This window comes from Botryllus schlosseri, chromosome 7, assembly GCF_051294905.1.
Source record: "Botryllus schlosseri isolate E-star chromosome 7, Bs_hap1, whole genome shotgun sequence".
Lineage (NCBI taxonomy): Eukaryota > Metazoa > Chordata > Ascidiacea > Stolidobranchia > Styelidae > Botryllus > Botryllus schlosseri.
The window spans coordinates 9,676,473-9,697,726 of NC_137242.1; the positions used below are offsets into that span (position 1 = coordinate 9,676,473).

The window sequence follows — 21,254 nt, forward strand, 5'->3', positions numbered from 1 at the left end:
CGTAATACAACATCCGTGCGCTTTAAATTGTTCGTATCGTACGCAAATGTATGTTGATTTACAGATTCAAGTGCATAATTTCTTCGAGATTTCCACGAATTTTAGATAGCGTCTAATAGAATGGATGGTGAAATTTGTTAATATAATTTTCAAGCAATATGGTTATGTACGAAACCTATCGATTTTATCACAATAATATGTAAAAGTGTACAAGAACTCATCACCATCGCAGTCATTCACAAATCCTTGTATGTAGATCAACGCATGAAAGAATTCATGAAAAACAATATAGCGAATACTACTGGTAGATGTCTTACGCAACAGTCATTATTATGGATTACGCTTATATATAAGATCAGCCGGTTTGAAAAGTGGTTGTACAACTCACGAAATGTTTCGCCTGCGGGTGAATAGGATTTCAGAAGCTGGTAAAGACGAACCAAGCAGTTTTCTCACTCCCGGTGCATAGCAGAGAGGTTTTTTCGGGAGAAGAGACTGTGACGGCAATTTGTCAAAATGTATTTAGGCATAACCTATGAATCCCGTGGAAACTGATCAGGATTTAATTTAACACGGATTCAGACTGTGCCATGTATAGCAGCGGTGTGTTATCTACAAAATTTGAGTCGTTGATCACAGTTTACCATTGCAAAATATTGAAAACTACCGCTATTTGGTGATACATCCAATATCATGAATATTTTCGCAGATCTAGATCCTTATAGATTGCATATAGCCGGGTATTATCAATATGTCTATAAGAGAAAAATCGCCTATTCCGGATATGATTGAAGATGAGCAGGAAGACGACCCCGCAGAAGAGTAAGTTACTTAAAAATATAGCAATGAACCAGAAAACCGACAACCATTGTATATACGCAATTTGCTTGTTCGGATATCACCAAATACTTTGTTTCAATACTTTTTGAACAGTCGACGATCATGGCCGTTTGGCAGCTATTTGATCACGGCTCGGAGGAGATCAGTAATTAAGTTGGCGTCTTCAAACTTTTTATGTATAGTCTAGGTGCGAGGCTGAGTTTCCGATTGTGTAGCCAACAGCCTCTTCCGGGAGAGGGTCGGTTGTGGTATAGTTCTGTATCCCATGCGCCTACTTAGTGAATAGACAAACACAAACTTTCTATGTAGTATAGCTACGCTCGCCTAGTAATATGGCATACGAGCGCGCAACTATGATCTTTACATTCATCCAGTTTCTTATGGTGGTTTCTCATTCCCAGAACTTTCAAAATGAGAATGGCAGCGTCCCCACATCACACCAACCCGAGGTCGAGAACTTTGCTAGCTTGGAAAGAGACGATGCCGATCGAGGACTTCAGATATGTCCGTCAGCAAAAGAGGAAACAGAAAAACGTCCCCACAACGTACGTTGAAGCCTGGCTGTCATCAAATTTCTGGCACCGATAATCCGCATTTTGTCATGTCTGAATTCTATTTAGGGTCGCGTGGAGCAGCGATTAAAATGATTTAGGAATCAAGTGTGACAGTCGGTAATATTTGATTCCTTCAAGTATCGAAAATTATTTCCTAAAAATGCTTTTAAACCAAAAATGCATAAAACATGGGCCATATTTTAATTTAACCACGTCCAGCTAGGGTTGAACCTAAAACAAAAGGTGTTTTATAGGGATGGTGTGAACTTCTGAAATGTTCAGGTTCTGTGTTACTCCGAACGTGAACCTCATGACGTCACGTGACGTAATATTGCTAATTCCAACCCTACATGTCAGTGAAGTGATAGCCTATATTAATGTACATTAGGGGTGTTTAAAGATGACTTTTTTTCTCAAATTGTACTGGCTACTTGATAAAATTGTTTGGTTACCTAATTCAATTCACCCCATGAAAGAGTTAGGTTGTCTATAGAAACGATGTTCACCAAATTTGGTACGATTTCAACCAGCGGAAGCGGAGTTATTGCCGCCGAAAAAGTTTGATTATCAATAAAATAGTATTTTCGGTGACCAATTTTTTAATTATTTATTATGGGTGTGCCGACCGTAAATACTATTTTATTCAAATCCAAATTTTTCGACGGTAATAACATGGCACAAGCACGGTGGCGGAGGGATCAGTGGCCGCAGACGCCCCCTCTAAAGCCTACTTGTGCCAGCCGTTTGCACCTAAACTTGTAAGAGAAACAGGAAGGAAAAATGTAAACGAAGAAGCAACCTAATGGGTGCTTTGTGTCCAATGACACAGTTGTACACACTACACAGTGGCTAGCGATGACTCGGGCCTCATATTGACACAAGGCTGAAGAACATATTGACGTTTTAAACGTCGCCAAATGTATCAACTGGGACAATCAAATATAATAATCCCATGAAATCAATATCATCCGTCGCTTTGCCAAGAATTTCGTAAATTACTTGCAAGTGAATATAAGCTTACGCCTTAACGGTCTAGGCCAGACCGGACAATGTATTCGGCGCGAGTATGACGCACGTCGCTCTTGATGTTGTGTGACTGCGGGTCAAGCTCACAGCAGACGAGTCACTAAATATTCACCAACGGAAAGCTGGATATTTTGAGCAGACTTTTGCAACAAAGCAAGTAAATTTTTTGAGATTAGGTCAAGGTGCATGCTCGTTTAGTGTTGATTTTTTTACGCTATACCAGCGCCATGCAAAGAGTGGCCCGCTGTTGAAATGGAATAAAGTTCAGCCAAAGATGTTATTAGAAGTGGAAATTGTAATATATGAAAAAGGTTCATAGTACAGAACCTACCGAGGTTCGTTCGTGAACATGAACCTCTAAATTCCCGAGGTTCACACACAGAACACGAACGTGAACACCACGCTCACACCATCCCTAGTGCTTTAAAACATGTTTTAAACAGTGTTTAAATAAATGCCTTTTTATGAAAACAAAGTCGTGTCTTTTTCAAATGTTGTATAATTATGCCATAGGCAACCATAATTATGTTGATACTTTCATAAAACGCAGTATGAACCGTTTACGATTTCCATATAGTCGACTCATACGAGTGGAATGGTTGGTAGTCACGAAATCATCGTCGGTTGAAACAGTTATAGCAATAGTAGTTATAGATGATTGGTACAAAATGGATGTTCTGATAATGATGACCGCCGACCGTAAAAATGCTGTATATCGATGTATTGCTATAGTCAGAAATATTTTTTGTCCGTTTAAGACGGGGGTACGGAGGCCTTTTTCATCAATCAGACATATTCACCCTGTATTTTCAATTGTCGATATCAATCCACTGTGACGTGACACTGAAATATTCTTGACTAAATTGCTAAAAAAACAATAAAAAACATGATTTAAACAACGACAATTTTTATACATGTTTGTTCTAATTAATTTTTGTTTTAAATGCAACGCTACGCCTCTCTTTATTTAAAAAATTACAATATTCGGCTCCTTCGTATGCATCTGCATGACATAGAATGCCCGAAAGTTCATCTTGATTTTCAATGATACCGTTGATGTCTCCAAGGGGACGAAAATATGGCTTGTCCCCCCTAAACAAATAGACCAGTGACAGTTTTTCATCTGTATGTGCTCACTACGACGTAATAATTCCATAAAGTTCCATCACTATTGGTAAAATTATTTTCACCCATTGATTCTGGATTTACTGATAGAAGCTACGTAAGGAACTGGTTATATCCAGGGTGTGTCGTAGTTTCATTTCGCATACTGCCGCTATTTCTAGTGCAAGATGACGTCACGAGCATGTTACGCGGCCTTTCAAGAGTCATTTTTACCTAATCACGCGGTTTTGTAAAGAAGAACACTCTAAAAACACATTTGATTAAAATATATTTTAATCATGTGTGTTTTAAAACGCGGTTTGGGCATATGGATCACGGCTGCGAAGATTGATACCAAGCAAGTCGTTTTATTGATTACAATCTATTCAAACATATGAGTATGGATACAAGGGTCGGCTCGGTATTGAATATTGATGCACTCGGTAGCGCAGGACCGTATAGCCTATGATTGAAGATGAATGGACTATATTACGAAAAAATTCTAAAAATAACCCAAGGGCATCTAAAGCGAGGATATCTCCTGATATAGACATCTAACGCGACAACGGAGTTACATAATGTTATCCTTAAGTTTGGCTGTATCCAACTTGCATATGTTAGGGATGGCGTACCTCGTGCAGCATATTAGAATGTCTTTTATCAAACCGCAATAGATCACAGTTACTATATATACCCACAGGATGTCGGACTACAAGGAACAACATTTGATCATTGCTAACCGTTTGGCCGAGATGGAAAAGCGTCGTGTTGGAACAAGATACCTTCCGAAAGACCACACTGGCAGCGGAAAGAAAAAGGGCGGAAAGAACGGCTCCGACTGCGTCATATGCTGATTCTGACAGAATATCGTCGAACTATATATATGCACAGACCCAAGATTTTATATAGTGACGATAAGTGCGGCCAGGGTGGCCACGATAAGTCGAAGCCGTGGGAAGTTCGTTACGAATTCAATCATCTTTCCTCGGCCTCCTGTCTGTTTGAAAAGGCAATAGGCATGTAGATCTCAGCCGTAGGCTACCCTGCTTTCCTTGTATAACTGGTCTCTAGCAAATCGTAATGACTGCGGTTAAAAGTGTCCTGTAAATTATATTGGTTGACGATATACTGCCCCGACGTGCCAATCTTGGTAAAGCAAGCAGTCTCACTACCGCACTATAGTGACTGCGATGTCGTGCACACGCATACGTTGTATCACATCAAAATTACCACTGAATATACCTCCCTCTATACTCCGTTATCCAATTTGCAAACCGGCTGCGATAGACAAAAAAGGGTTGCCATCTCGGCACATCCGCCGCCTCATCTACGATAAGTTCCAAGAGTGCTAAGCAAAATATTTCAAGTGGACAAAGGTATTACTTTCTGTATTCAAACAATCCTGACATTGAAAATTTATCAGTGCGCAATACTCTTGATAGCCACAAAATGTGGAGCGGCTAGTAACTAGTAACAGAAATGTAAAAAAATGATACTTATATATCTCTTCCCTGTTTCCTGCCCGATATCCAGTATAAAACAATAACATGCTGCAATTTTCGAATACGAAAACAGAACTATACAAAAATCATTTATGATTAGACCAATCAGCTCAGTTTTTTTCACGTTGGGCGTGTTAAAAAATACATCTTCTGAAATTACAGCTGGATTCTTCGATATTAGGACAGTGGCAAAAGACAACTTGGTAAAAGTTCAATTATTCAGTTGAGGAGAGCATACAACAATGACATTCATGATCGAAAGCATATAATTCTCAAATATAGGCTTTTCGAAGTACAGAACTTCAATATTGCAGCAAACAATACGTTCATATTGTCATATTTATTCCACTGGAAGCTTTTCGACTGGCTCTCTTCAGCAGTGAACGCCGTTCACGACTTGTGTACTTGTCATTATTACGTCACAACGACAGAATTCTTTCTACATTTCGAACTTGGTTAACCTTATTTACTGGCGTTCACTGCTGAAGAGAGCCAGTCGAAAAGCTTCCAGTGGAATAAATACGACAATATGAACGTATTGTTTGCTGCAATTCTCATATACGAGACGAGATTTTATGTCTGCGCAGAACTTATATTTCCCCGCAGAAATCGAAAACCACTAGTCTAAACTTCCCCAAAAGCTTCAGAAAATAGGACAAGATGTTGGCTAAACCGACAGAAGAGATGTATTTCTGAACACCCCAATCGTACAAAGACCCAGTAACAGAGGTAGAGGAACAATTGCGAGCAAATATGGAGAATCAAGAAACAAAAGAATTTGCGGCCCGGATGTAGATTTCCTCAGTATTATACTGTCCAGCTTCAGGTAAACGTGACCCATATATTCCGAATTATTTTTCCGTGGGCAACGCACACGAGCTGTAACCGTTTTCTCTGTCTTGGCCCGTCATCGAAATATACCCGGGTACGCTCGCGACCTCAGTTTGGTACAATTTCAAGGGAATAATTCAGATCATTCGCGCACGTATACATCGGCGGAGGAGAATGCAAAAGCCCATCAACGGCTGCAAGATTTTTGAATTTATAACATTGTAGCATCGCACAACGCAACGAAATATAGCAATCTATTACCGGCGACTCTGATTATGCATATTGTTAGCCGGATCAAAGCAGCGAGCAATACAATGTTCAGAAATAATGCTTCAATGGTAGGTACATGGACAGTGAACACACGCGCAAGCGACACTTTAGGATGTGGGTTAACGTTAGGATTAGATTTAGATTTGGCGTTAGTTTGGGAGGTACAAACTTGCATGCTAAAGTGTCGCATGAATAACTGTCGTTATTATTGTGTTGCATGCTGAATTGTTGGGACACCCCTGGTAGGCTGGGTAACGTATTTTGTGTAGCGGAAACCTTTTCCAACACGGACTGATAGGACTCGTGAAGAAACGTTCTGCTTTTGATTTCATTTCCAGCGGCACTAGACGCCACACAGACGCGTTGACAGATTGAAAACGAACGGAGCGTATAAACGCCGGCGACAAAGCATCGCAACCTTGTACAGAACGATGCAGAACCATACGGCCTGATGTGTTATGAGAATGTCTGCATTTGGGTGCGACAGTAGCAGAAGTGGGCAAAGTTGTCAGCATTGCTTCTCAAGCAGAAGTAGGCAATGAGTAATGACATGAATTTCTACTCGAGCACAAGTGGAATTAGCTCTTTCGAAGACACGCCAAAACTATCTCAAGTAGAGGTGGGAAACGGATGAATCGAAAAAGCACCAAGTCGGACGTGTCAGTAACTCTTACCAAAAATTGGAAGCGAGCTGCATTGCCAAGATGCATCTTCGAGCCAAGGCAATATCACTTTTGAGTGTTGACTCCATACAGACAGAGCATTTTTCGACACTAAAGTTTCATACTATCGTACAGGGGCTATTTATTATTCACTCACCGTAGCGACACAGTTCAATCCCGAAACCACTTTTTACTTTACAAAAGCCGAAGTACATGATCAGATTGGGAAAAAAGCCAAAGTGTATAAAGTAGTTTTGCATCAGTCAAAAACTCTTCAGTAGAGGTGCAAGTAGTTTAAAAACACATCCAATCGAGTAAGAAGCTGGAGTATAGACAAAACCTACTCGAGTACTCCGTCACAGTAGCAATGCTCCATCACTAACCACCTCTGAATACTCGGATGTGACTACCCGACCTTTCGTCACAGACATACCCAGGATGAAAATTCGGCCGATGTGATTGAACAATACGAAGTGCCAAAATTCAAAAACAACAACGATGGGCCACGGATCCATTGTGACGGGGTTGAACTTGATGGCGTCACGACGACAAAGCCGAAAATTGTGAGGAAAGACGCTTCACTTCCCCACAGTTGCGTCGCCTCTGGGAGTCGGCCGAACGCATCAAGCCTTTGATCACGCCCGCTCTCAAAAATCACGGGTTCGACTCATTGTCCAAGCTTAATATTATCTGATTATTGGACAGAGTGACTTGATAGGAGATGCTGCGCTGGTCTCTGCCGGAGCCTACCTCTTCCGAAGCGCCGATCGGCAGCGTCAAAATGTGTTTCCCGCTCTTGTCGGTCGAAAGCGGCAAAGTCACTACGGAGTCTGCAGGCGCCAACGCACCCGAGGTGACTACGTGACAGTTCTGCGAGAAAGCAAGGTTTTTCACGCGTTCCGAAGCTTTCGGCGCGATCGGCTGGCGGCGTGTTTTTTCCGGCGAGCCCGCCGATGAGTCCCCTCTAGAGGTCACGACCCTCGGCGATATTTTTATTTGTCGCTTGAGCGACGCGATAGTGGCACCGTTTCTGGCGTGTCTCTGTTCACATTTCGAGGCGTCGACGGGCTGCGGGCGTTGCGATTGGGCCTGGAAAGAGAATCGGTTGAGCGAAGGTGCGAAGAACTTCCATTAGAGTTTTTTGGGATTATTGGCAGAAGTAATGATTGATACATGTTAACTCCGGCTCGATATTACTTAGGGGTGGTCACTGGTCAGCAACGAAAACTTTTATAACTTGCTACTTTTCCGGAGAACTCAAGTAGGTTTTGTTAACTTGCACTACCTACTCGTTGTGATTTTAGATAACTAGGCCACACATATTTACTTTTTTACTCACTCAGATATAGCTACATCTACTTGTATTTGACTGGAAATTCACGAAAACATTGTACTTCTACTGGAGTGCAAACAATGACTGCAGCGACTGCCTTCTCTGAATTGTCACCGCTGGGGCTGAGCAAATCCGAGTACCAGAGTGATTCCGAATTTGAGTAACACGCTTCGAGTGGAGTATCCCTCATTATTTATCGACAAGATAGCGTAATGATGGAGCGTTCGGCTTCTTGATCGGTAGGTCGTGGGTTCGATCCCCGGCCGGGTCACACCATAGACCTGATTAGTAAAACCGGCATCCATGACTTTCCCGCATGGCGCTCAGCATCACCGGGATAGCATGGAGGGGTGGTGCAAGACTTAGAAAGCGTTACAGGGCTATATCTGCACCTTCCTCACATATGCACATCATGCACTGATGGTATACGTATGAAAAGATTGTGTGTATGTCTATCATGAGTCAGTGTATAAGCCGCAAAAACGCCAATGACAAAGATACGTAAAGTTCCTTTCTTCCCTATGACGTTGTAACAACACAGATGATACGGAAAGTTTAAATACGGAGCTTATATACGTTCCAAGGAATCATCGTACTGAACTCAATTCGAGCACAAATTTGCAGAGAGCCGAATGACTTGCCCCTCGACAGGTTCCATACACTGATATTTTCAAATGCCATTGGTACTTTATTTCAGGTATGGCATCATTATTTTAAAATAGTGAAAATCGATTTGGGCATGAATATTGGAAATCGAATCAAATCATTTGAGACACCATCTTTGTCTGTACCACTGCACCCATTTAGCTGATTGAGCCAAATAATAACCATGAAAGTGTCAAAGCTAAAGGCGGGAGCCCGGTTCAGTCACTTTATCCGGCTCGCAAGAGGTTACGCATGGCCCCCGTGAAAACACTTTGAATCAAGTTCGAACACATTGTATTCCGTACAGACCTGTTGCAATCTCTGCTCTTGCTCGACACGTTTGGAAGCTTGCAACAACAAGAACGACGCGACATTCCGTTCTTTCTCGGAGTCGGATATTTCGTCAGGGTTCGCTTTCGTTCCTGGCACCTAAAACCAAGTGGTTATGTATTTATACTACTTGTAACAAATTTTTGAGCAAACTATCACACTTTTGGTCTGTTTGCGTCCCTTTTCTGAGTAAAATTGTCATAACAACTGAGCAAAACGTCCCATGCGCAGCAGTGACCAAATTTATTTTCGAATATTGCACCTACTTGTGTTGTTAATAACTTTGCGTCGGTCGCGAAGATCCGCCCAGCACTTACAAAAGAAGTCACCTCCGGCTAATTGTTAAGATAGCTGACAAGATAGCGTAATGATGAGGCGTCTGGCTTCTTAATCAGTAGGTCGTGGGTTTGATCCCCGGCCGGGTCTGACTGAAGACCTGATTAGTAACACCTGTATCTATGACTTCCCCGCTTGGCGCTCAGCATTACCAGGATAGCATGGAGGGGTGGTGCAAGACTTAAAAAGCCTTACAAGGCTATATCTGCACCTTCCTTGCCCAGCGGCATATGCACATCATGCACTCGTGGTATGCAGATGCACAGATCGTGTGTATGTATATCATGAGTCGGTGTATATGCCAGAAAACAACATCAAGGACAAATATACATAATGACCTTTGTTAAAAGTACGCGAGCCCTCACCTAAATCTACTTTTTGAATATACTGGAGCACGTTTCACACCTTCTTTTTCTACTTCCCTTTGAAGTAGCTTTGATGTCTGAAAAACCGTTACTTCTAATTGTACTTAAGTGGAGACTTACGACGTTACTTCCACTTATACTTGTAACGGACGTTTTGGTCGTTGCCTAGCTCAAACGATAGTTCGTTATATTTACTTGATTAGAGTTTTGGCTGTAACACTTTTAGGCTTGTCGAGTAGCTTGCCAACTCGAATTGAGACTACCACCTCACTTTCTTTGCTTCCTACAATCCGAGCCTACCCCTGAGACCCGGTCAAATGTAACTCAAACAGTTACAGAATAGGATAGCAATTTACTACATAGAAAGATCACGTCAACGTCGAGGCAATAGTCACAATAGCGGTTAACAACAGTTAACTCTCTAGGCTCTAAACTTACAATCTAAACAAAATACAATCACCTGAATGATGGCCTAAACTTAAACAATACTTACACAATACAAATAATGCCCTAAATGACACGTTGTATCACTAAATTTAGCCTAACTTCAATCACTGATCCAATGATATTACAAGCAACAAAGCGACTAAACTTCAACAAGTGACTATCAAGACACGAGGGGAAAATCCAACCAGAGAGGGCACTACTGAGCTGTGAGGCTCACAATCACTTGACCATTTCTCGTGTTACATTCCCCCCCACAGATGTAGGAATTACGAGAATACATCGACTTAACCCAATAGCACGAGATATTATCAAGCCAAAGAAAAGTAATTCAAATTACCAATCAACTCATGCCACAATGTCACTATCAATGTAGGTCAAATGTTCTTCAAAAGGTTTGTGAGACTTCAGTAAATCTCTCAAATATATCAACAGTCTTCAAGTAACATTTTCGAACAACCATCTGTTTACTGGCTGTACAATCAACCAAGTACGAACGAAAAACTGGAACTTCATGAAGAAAGGTTCCACTCTTCTTCTTTGGGAGACATCGGAGTTCGATCCACATCGCACAATGGCATTCACCAGACACTCAATCTTCTTCAAGGTCTCCAAAGCTGTTTCGGTTTGTACCTCCTTATAAAAGAAGGATAATGACAATATGTCAGTGCCAATCCAAATGGCAGCCAACTCCAACATTGATTTGTCCATGCTACCAAACCGAGCAAGCCCTTGAAAACAAGCCCCATTATAACGAGATGCTTCTTCATAAAATTCAGTGCCGTCAGAATACCCTTGTGGATCCTTCAACAATTGCGATTCGAAATTAGCACTCACATCGCGAATCCGATCGTCACCAGTTATGGAACGAGAGCATGCTTCAATCTTTGAATCCAATGCGCAATCCATTGACACCTGTGTCATCAACTTTTTAATATTGGCATCAAGAGAATATCGTTTCTCAAATGTGAATTGATCTCCTGTCACTTCTCTATGCACAAATTGCACAGGCATCTTTGCTACCTGACCATTACCAGTTGGATCAGGATGACTTGACTTGAGAAGTATTGATACTTCATCATGCGCATTAGGTGATTCGGTTTCATCTTCAAACTTTGCATCACGTGAACAGCCCGAGTGTTCACTCAACAATGTATCTTCCGGAATATGATTATCAACTCTGTTCACATGGAGAACGTCTTCCGGAATACATTTCAGCGCCTTTCCAATATCAGGAAATTTACAAGACCTGGCACTGTCAAATTTAACCATTGTGGTTTGAGAACATTCTGTGTCACAGTCCTCAACGTTGTCATAGTTTCCTTTCAAAATACCAAGGTCCTGAACACAAGTATTTGCATTGATGCAATCTTCAATTGGGTGTGGCGCATTGACAGGATCGACGATAACATCGACTTCAGTGGAATTGAATACTGCAGCTTCAGAATTACTTGGACATTCCACATCCTGACCTTTCACATCACATTTGTCTTTGCTTGTCCCATTGACAAATACTTGTGCAGTGTTGCCAAGGCCTTTCACAGCCAATCCAACGAGGGCAGGAGAAACTGGAGTCTCTGTATTTACACTGCTTTGCTTCAGAGCAGTATTTTGACAAACAGTGATTTCTTCAGTATTCTTCTGCGAGTATGAATGTAACTTGTGCATGTTAGCTGAGTATTTCCAAATACTTGCTTCAACGCAAGCAAGTTCAAAGTCTTGCTTCAATCGTAATCGTGACGTTTTACGTTCAATCATTACTTTCTCATCTTCCAAAACTTCGCGATTGAACTGATGAGCCAATTTCAAATGAGCCATTTTCTTTTGAATTATTGCTTCTTTTCTCTTCACGTTTACACTATCATATATGCTGGCAGAATATGCATTTCTAAATCGCCGAGACACATGACGACTGCTTCCAATATAATTCGAACGTGTATGTTTCGATCTTTCTTGCATGCATCTCTCCAACTTAGTTTGGAATTCATGATAAAATCTCACTTGTTCATCATGATCTTTATGACATGCAATCTTTTCTAGATCATTTTCGACTCCGAGGAGATATAAACTCCAGAGTGTAGAATATTCTTGAAACATACACTGTAGATCACTTTGATGTCTCAGAAGATTGATATTTACGTCTTGGGTCGAGATTTCGTGTTCAATGCTTTCATATCTTCTATGCAGTCCGGCCAACTTCTGAATCAATTCTTCTTCAGACACACACTTAATTCTTGCCATGGTCATTGTTGTTTTTCATCAGTTACGAATTGGAGAGACGTTGGAAACCTCAGTTGCACATTACCGTTTTGACTGGCGTGAACTAACTATTTGCTTACCTAGGGCTGGGCCAATCACCAACTCCTGAACTTGCTTCTACTTTCAATTACAACGAGGACAATTTCATGTATGGAGGACACTAGCCTCATATGAGAACCTATATCTCATTCAAATGCAAAATACTTCTGCTGAGAACCCTTGGCTTAGCAGTCAAATTTTCTATTGGGAACACCAGCCTCAATAGTCTTACGAATTTGTATCAACTGCTACTAAAGCTGATTCTAACAATCAATTCAATGTCAGCTCTTCCAATACAATACTTTTACTAGCAGTTGTCAACGGTACAATACCGGTACTCCACTTGCAGCAATTGATATTCAACAATGGCCAAGTCTATACAATAGACTTGGATATATCAAACTGTGGACGACCGTTTCTATCAAAAGTTTCTGTTTTGATAGTCTTCAAATTACTTCCAAGATTGTTGTTAACTTAAATGTAACGGACGTTTTGGTCGTTGCCTAGCTCAAACGATAGTTCGTTATATTTACTTGATTAGAGTTTTGGCTGTAACACTTTTAGGCTTGTCGAGTAGCTTGCCAACTCGAATTGAGACTACCACCTCACTTTCTTTGCTTCCTACAATCCGAGCCTACCCCTGAGACCCGGTCAAATGTAACTCAAACAGTTACAGAATAGGATAGCAATTTACTACATAGAAAGATCACGTCAACGTCGAGGCAATAGTCACAATAGCGGTTAACAACAGTTAACTCTCTAGGCTCTAAACTTACAATCTAAACAAAATACAATCACCTGAATGATGGCCTAAACTTAAACAATACTTACACAATACAAATAATGCCCTAAATGACACGTTGTATCACTAAATTTAGCCTAACTTCAATCACTGATCCAATGATATTACAAGCAACAAAGCGACTAAACTTCAACAAGTGACTATCAAGACACGAGGGGAAAATCCAACCAGAGAGGGCACTACTGAGCTGTGAGGCTCACAATCACTTGACCATTTCTCGTGTTACAATACTTGAGTACCAACGATGACTACTTTAATCATCTCAGGTCACGACTCCAATACAATGATCTTTCTATAAAACTTGGTCTACAGTCCGGAAATTTGTATCATGCAAGCCTGAACAATGACCCACCCATGTCGACTTTGACTGCACTTTTCTCCTCCCCGAATCGTCGATTGCCACATTAGACATGCCAGATTGCTTCTTCAAAGGCGGTGACGACCCGGGCTGATCCACGACAGCGACCTGGATGGAGTCGACGTTATCGGTACGGGAACCTGCCAACATTTTAAAGCTGGTATTACAAAGATTCAGTCCGTAAGGCGATCGCACGATCAAACCTGTGGTTGTGGGCCTTGTAAACACTTTCAGATTACAGAATTCCTTCCCGATATGTGTGAAGAACGACGTGGTCTGAACGGGCTTGTGATAGGGAGCTATCTGTGAACACCAAGAAAAAAAATACAATTGAAAAACAAAAGGTCTACTGTACGCGCCAACAGTGGGTGCAGCACCCTGTGGGTCTTATCGGTGACCAAGTGATCACCCTACTTTGCACAGTCATAAACGTACAGCGTTGCAAACATCACGGCCAGATACGGTTTTTCGAAGCACATCTGTACATTATGGTGAACGCCTTCAGCACCCTTGCCCGATTTTGCAGCATCATGACCTTGTTGTCACTACGTTTTTAGTGAAAATCCCTAACAAATCTTAAAGTTTTGGTTCTGTTCTCTAGTGGATTTATGAAAAATGCCACAAATCGAGTTTAGAATTTATCGCTGCAATTCTGACGGTAAAATACCGACACAATGTAAAGTTTCCGCAAGACACTGCAATATTCACCAACTTTATTCTCAGACACCTCGGATCACTTACATTAACGTGCGAGATTCGATTATCGACGACATGAGAAATCATACAGCATACTCATTGACTGAAAAATAATTAACACAGAAAATCATGCGAAGAAAATTACCGAATGGAAGAAATAAAACAAAAGAGGATGCTTGATTTCAAATTGATTTTAAAAGTACTTTCGATTCATCTCGAGCTTGAGCCCATACAATCGAGGGTAGAGGGTGCTGCAGTTACGACCCGCGTAGCACACACAACCAATGTCACCCACGAGCATTCAGTCGACTCACGTTCTGATACCGTTTCACTTTGGCCACACTCTGAATGTACTTCAAAAGCTCGGGTGCGCCCTCGGAAAAAGGCGGCACGGAGAAGTCCTGCAGAATGTGCCGCACGTAACTCTCCTCGTCCTCGGGCCAGGGTGACACCCCTGAAATCGAACGGATGTAGCTGCATGAAAAACTAATTCGACGAATACGACAACGACGAAATCCTCACGCGACAGGTCCACCGGTTCTGGATTTTTCGCGGCGTCGGACGGGATCAGAAGAAGCTTTTTTGGGAGAAATCGAAATTGATAGACGAGACGGCTGCCGTCAACTTTGCGCAGTATGCCTTTCTGATAGTAGTACCTGAAGGTAAGGTGGGAGATATCGGCATCGGGTAGTCATGGTTTAGGCTAGCTTTGTTAGGATTAGTGTTGAGGTCTGGTTGGCATGGGTTAGGTTTAGGTTGGCTGGCTGTACGACTAGTGCATTAGTTCAAACGGGGTTTCAAACAAACCGCAGGAGCTCGGCAGAGGTCAAGATTCATATCAGACTCATACAGCTGAAGTCACATTAATTAGGAGTAAATATTCAATATAATCTTTATGTTTGCCTGGAAATCGTGATTGAATGGGTTTGTTCTTTTAACAGTGTTGTTGATGCACAATTGATTTTGCACACCACTATTCTGAAGTAATTTATCAAGTATTTAGTGTGGTAGATTTTTGCTTTTGTGACTCTGCGTAAATTTCTCGAAGGTACTTCCAAAAGTTCAAACTAAACCACAAGCAGCCTAGAAACGAGGGATACTGAGTAGAGATTGCTCAAAAAGAAGGGCTTCATAACCAACCCCTTATCACTCACCTTAAAGCCCTGCCGACAGTCTCATAATTCATTTCCGGTTTGTTCTTCAATTTTCCCCATAAAAACGACACCGTTTTCGTGTCGACCAATTTGAAGACGCCCATCGATACGTTGATCCATCTGCGAATAACACAGTACAATTATCCAAACCTGAACATTGCATCTTTTATAGTGAAACACGACACCAGTATCGACATTTTAGCGATCTTAGCAATGGACTGTGTGAATGTGCCTTACTCACTTGATGTATTTCGGACAAGTGCAGGGATCTTGCAGAAGGGCCATCATAAACTGCCACAAGAAGTATGTAGAATCTGAAATAGCGGAAGGAATATGGATTGAGCGCGCATTATTTTGGCGACAGCGAGGCACGTTTCGGCGTACTCCTGGTGCGAATCGGTCTTTTGCCGTCGACGGATTTCCTGGGACGTATGTTATCTCGTTTTACGTTCGAATCTCCCCAAGACGACCTGGTGCTGGTCATCTGCTGCTGCATAATCTCATTCAAGGTTTGAAGCGCAAGCTGATCCTGAGAGAGCTTTTGGATTTTCGGCTCCGGCTCTGCAGTAAGAATGAGATTTGAGGCTGTGATTTTGGAATCCGGTACCATGTTCCGAGGTAAAAAACTTGAAATATTTATTAATAAATGTACATTATATGTTTTGTTTCTGTACTAGAAATTGTTGTGTCCAGCTATAATTGAAAGTAAGATATCAGATGAGTATTGACACCATAGCACACTGGTTCTCAAACTTTTTTTCGACACGCCCCCTTGACAGTGAAAAATTTCGCGCCCCCCCCCCCCCTCTCGTCATATCAAAATATATGATAAAGAGCAATCAGAATGTTTGTAATCCCAATGTATTGCTTGGTGGCATAGAAGGTATTATGGCTGTTGAGACACTTCTCAAACATGGAATTCGGACCACCCACAGAGCAACAAATACGAGCTGGAGCCCCTCCAGTTTGAAAACCATTGAACCAGAGACTAGACCAGTGGTTCTCAAACTTTTTTAGACACGCCCCCCCCCCCCCCCCCCTTTATGATAGTGAACAATTTTGCGCCCCCTTATCGTGATATTACAAAATGCAACCTGAATGCTAGCAATCCCAACGGATAGTTTGATGGCATGGAAGGTTACGACTGTTGATGACAGAACTCTCAAATATGAAATTCGGACCATATACAGAGCAATAACTGTGAATTTGAGGTCCAATTTCTTCAATTGACCACAGCTTTGCTCCCCCATTCAGATGCTTTCACGCCCTCCAGTTAGAGAACCACTGCCATAGCGTATAATATGTGTCTCTTTCCGTAACGGAAGTTAACACGAAACGGCACCAAATGATTGAAGCGAAAAAATCCCAAATACCTGGATCGATATCGCTGTCCAACGAGTTAACAGGATGCTGATCAGAAGTGCGCCTATTGCCGATTTCTCTCTCATTTTCTGTAACAACGCATGGCATTTTCTCGACAAGACAGCACAAAAGCAAACCGTGACGACTATCATAAGCCAGTGAATTCTGTTTAATTCTTTCTTAACATAAAGATCTCAGAATTCGAGCCTGTCTGCTTGAATTAGTAAACAAATTTCTCATCCTTAATTAGCACTGCAGATGCTGTGCTGTGACTTCAAAATCACAAAGACACCTTCACATATAATCAGAGGTGATCAAAGTAGTCAGTTTCAGTACTGGAGTAGGAGTAGCAGAAATGCCATAAATTTCGACTCAATTGCAAGTAGAAGTTGGCCTCACGGTATTCAAGATATGTGAAAAGTACTTCAAGTTGATTTCTTTGAGTGGTCACAAGCTTTATCGGCCAATTTATGGTGTTTATTGCTTACATATGATTAGGGCTGGGCAAAATCGAGTACCTGAGTGATTCGATTCTGAATCACGTATTACGCTTCGAGTCGAGTATCACTCATTATGGCGTCACACCAGAATATACTATGTCGAATTTCAAATATGCGTCTTTTATGCCACCACAAAGAATATGGTGAGAATAGTATCAAAACAATAATCTCGTTAGTAAATTAACTTTCAGTTGCGAGGAGCGAATAATTTCAGTACTCGAAAAAATAGTATTTAAATACTCGACTCGAATCATTAAAATTAATACTCGATTCTGATTCGAATACTCGACTCATTGTGCCCAGCCCTACATGTGATGAGATCAGAGTGGGGGGGGGGGCAAAGGACGTCATCTATTGTGCAGAAAGGGGCTACTGAAATTGCGAGGTTCAGAAGGACTGTTTTGGAAGAGACCACTCTGTTAACTCTACATTATGATAAGAGAGATCATAATTTCAGCGTTAATACCATGTTGTCGGTAAAGATACTGCAGGTGACTCCACAAGACATCGCCATGCGGCAAACGCTCTACAAATTCCTGCTTGCTCATGGTAGCGATTTCTCTTCCGTTGATGTGAAGATTTTTAACCTGAAATGAGCAAAAACAAAAATAAGGCATAAGAAACATTAGGATCACACTTGAAGGCAAGGTAAAAACTGATTTTACAGTCCTCGCATGGCGTAGTTTTACAATTAAAACATGTATATTTCGCAGAGGTATTATAAAACCGAAAAGGTCAGTCACTTTCCACACCACATTTATAGCAGGCTTCATTAAAGGAAGTTGCGGCGAGAGAGAATTTATTTGGTTCCATCAAAATATATAAATAGCGAAATATAATTCAATGTAGTACCAGGCTGTAACGAAAGGATCGGGTGATTATCGAATCAGCTACAGACTGAATGGAGGCCTGTTACATTATGAAATTCGTGGATGGATATTGGGTGTATGCAAAGTATTTGGGATCTACGCAGTGCATTTGCTGAGATTCGTAATTTCAAGTGAAACCATAGAAATTGAGTAGTAGAGCAGTCCCTATTCGATTCCGTCACATATATTGAAGCAAAAATATAGAAACATAGAATGATTTGCGTTAATACAACATCATTGCACTGATGCTAAAGCAAACTGTGCATGTGCATAATTCCCTCACCTTGGATTTATCAAGATGGAAAAGTTGCGCCACCAGAAGCATCCAAACATACACGTGGTCATCCGACCACGACAAAGGATCTCGGTCGATGATCTCCTCAACAGAATCGCCCTCCAAAGAATTTTGGATGGTGCTCGTACTCTCACCGACCGCTACTTCCGTCACTACGTCTTCATTCAAGCCGATACAGTTGAAGACATCTTTATCGTCGCTGAAGTTGTTCAAACCAATCTGAAAATATGGTCCATAGTATTCATTTACTTATTGTAAACCATTTGGCTTTTAGCATAGGAGGGTTCCTCATAAGTATGGACTGGGCACAATGCTCCAAGTCCTTGAATTCGAATCGAGTATTAATTGAATGGTTTGAGATAAGGGCGGTCAGAGATGATGATACAAGTACTGAAACTGTATCTCAGTTGCCTGTTACGTAACAGACCCTGAAAGTGCATATCACAGGTCATCGATAACGTTTGACTGTTTGGAGTGATTTCAAGCCTGCTTTATATCACACACCTGCTGGTGAGTGGTGACTATAGCTTTGGATCCTATCCTTTTAAAAATAGGGCTAGGCTTAAAGGGTTAGGGTCTACGATTTGTGGACATATTCAAGAATGAATGCACATAAGGGTATATATAAATAGGGACTATGGAGGAGTGTTCTTTCCATAGTCAGAGTTAGTTAGGAATACATGACATGCCTTTTTTAAGTAAAGCGTTGCTAATCGTGCTACAAAATACATGTCAAATTGTCAATCCCCATAAAACAGAAGACAGACAGACAGAAGTCTATTTCCAAAAGGAAGAAAGTAATGTGGTGAAATGGTGGCCAGCGATACGACCATCGGGTCTTCAAGTCAGCTGGTCACCTTCTACATTATACAGACAGTCATATTATAGGCTCATATGCAAAACCAATTACATATAACCCAAATACGTACATCTATAATTAATGATTTGTCATATCACTGCTGTCAACGTGTTAAGGTTTGCAAACAGAGCCGCAAAATGCACTGACAATCCCCATCTTTGTATCTATTTGGTCAAGTAAGACTTGTTACCACAAATTACGACTGAGTAAGTCAGAAATCTGATATTAACTTACTGTAACAGGCATGTGAGGATCTCGATCATCTAGAGTCGCACTTCCGTCATCTAGGGAACATGCATCTCTTTCCATCATTGAAACGGAGCTTGCTTCGGCTAAAATCAAAGATAAGCTCAACACATGAAATTTCAGGTAACAACTGAAACATTATAGCATTTCAAGTATTTAAATATGTACCTGCTTGCAGAAGAAGATCGATACGTTCATTTTGTCGATTTTCCATCCTCTTATGCGCCCTTCGGTAACCGCTGACCTTCAGTCCATCGTAAAAATGCCTTAGCAAGAGTCATGTATATTACATCAATATCAGTGGGGCAGTGGGCAGAGCACAACAACAATCGCATCAGGTCAACGGGAAGAGGAAGGTGCGGAGTTCCGGGGTTAAACTCGGAATATATCCGAATCTCAAATAATGAAACCGGATTCAGTTTTACATGGATAATTTGCGATATTGAGGAATAATTGGAAACAATTAATTAGTAAACGCTTAAATTAGTGATATTTTTAAATTTAAATCCGGTCAGAGGAAACTCCAGCGACTCCTTTGTTTGTTCCAGATATGAATATATTCAACACTTCGAAACGCGAAAATATGACATTGCCTTGAAAGACTAAGAAGGAATGTAGCTTAGTTAGATTAGTCCTAATATTATGATAACAAACTGTATCTACATTGTCTTTATTTTGATTTATTTTGATGTACGTCATTCTCGATGGTGCACATCGGACCGTGAGCTCCGTTCATTACGTTGTCTCGTCAACAAATTGGCACCACCGCTCATTAGATGTAAACAATTGCCGGGATTTTTATGTTGTCTGCTGTGCTAAATGCTGCATACGGTTCGGTTCTGTTTATTAATTATTAGCAATCTTTGTCAGTTCAATACACCACAAAATTGCGATACAATGAAAAGATAGGTAAGTGTCGAAACGACTCGGAGTAGTCAGACACCCACCTTGGCCTAGCTAGGCGATGTAAAGAGCCTAAAAGAGGAGACAGCATGCGATTGCACACTGAATGAAAAGTATAAGAAGATAGTATAGAAAAGCAAGCGAAAAAAGTGGGATGGCATGTCAGGGAAGGCGAGATCGATAGGTCAGGTCGTGGTCCGGTAATCCGGTAGAAATTGCATGTATTTCGACTTCAATGTGGACATGCTGCATTTAGACTTATATCATGGAATCGTTGTCCTGTACACACACATTTTTTTATTAAATTACTTTAACTTGGAGAATCATCGCTTCTAACCTGTTATATTAGGCAAAGCTTACCGAGATTCCAGTAGGGCATTCAGATAAAACCATAGGCACATTAACATATTTACACTTGAATCAAATGTAATGTAAATGTAAATGATTTGATAACACAACAGTAGTTATACAAACTTCAAGTTAAATGTTGAACAATGATATGACAGCATAAAATGACCGTGTCGTAAGACCAGACCCTAGTCATGTTTAGTCGCCCTGGTAAACTTACAATTTTTTTCAGTTTTTGTGCCTCTAACAAAGTCTGTTTTTTTTTTCCATATATTGCCGATGATGTCTTTCTCTGAAATTATTTCCATCTTGACTTTACAGG

The 21,254-nt window shown here is 41.1% G+C and overlaps 2 protein-coding genes across 2 annotated transcripts; one reads left to right on the forward strand and one right to left on the reverse strand.

Annotated features, from left to right (window-relative positions):
* Positions 1 to 709: 709 nt before the first annotated feature.
* On the forward strand, positions 710 to 5,183 carry LOC145443297 (uncharacterized). Its single transcript, XM_080321284.1, has 3 exons — positions 710 to 822; positions 1,242 to 1,385; positions 4,225 to 5,183. Exons 1-3 carry the CDS (start codon positions 752 to 754, stop codon positions 4,376 to 4,378), a joined length of 369 nt encoding a protein of 122 aa, XP_080177410.1. The 5' UTR covers positions 710 to 751; the 3' UTR covers positions 4,379 to 5,183.
* A 2,026-nt stretch (positions 5,184 to 7,209) lies between these two features.
* Positions 7,210 to 21,254, reverse strand: LOC145443616 (uncharacterized). The gene is made up of 15 exons (XM_080321552.1): positions 20,945 to 21,254; positions 19,850 to 19,947; positions 19,670 to 19,767; positions 18,565 to 18,795; positions 17,879 to 17,999; positions 16,924 to 17,001; positions 15,935 to 16,111; positions 15,792 to 15,864; positions 15,551 to 15,670; positions 14,919 to 15,052; positions 14,711 to 14,850; positions 13,904 to 14,003; positions 13,695 to 13,840; positions 9,077 to 9,196; positions 7,210 to 7,878 (listed from the first exon to the last, which is right to left on the reverse strand). The coding sequence occupies exons 1-15, from the start codon at positions 20,989 to 20,991 to the stop codon at positions 7,444 to 7,446; spliced, it is 2,118 nt and encodes a 705-aa protein (XP_080177678.1). The 5' UTR covers positions 20,992 to 21,254; the 3' UTR covers positions 7,210 to 7,443.

Coding starts and splice junctions, on each gene's coding strand:
- LOC145443297 (XM_080321284.1), top strand. CDS start 752: ATGTCTATAAGAGAAAAATCGCCTATTCCGGATATGATTGAAGATGAG. Junction 823..1,241: donor GAAGACGACCCCGCAGAAGA/GTAAGTTACTTA, acceptor TCTCATTCCCAG/AACTTTCAAAATGAGAATGG. Junction 1,386..4,224: donor CAGAAAAACGTCCCCACAAC/GTACGTTGAAGC, acceptor ATATACCCACAG/GATGTCGGACTACAAGGAAC.
- LOC145443616 (XM_080321552.1), bottom strand. CDS start 20,991: ATGTTAATGTGCCTATGGTTTTATCTGAATGCCCTACTGGAATCTCG. Junction 14,004..14,710: donor AAGTGAAACGGTATCAGAAC/GTGAGTCGACTG, acceptor TGGTGTTCACAG/ATAGCTCCCTATCACAAGCC. Junction 13,841..13,903: donor TACAAGGCCCACAACCACAG/GTTTGATCGTGC, acceptor AAATGTTGGCAG/GTTCCCGTACCGATAACGTC.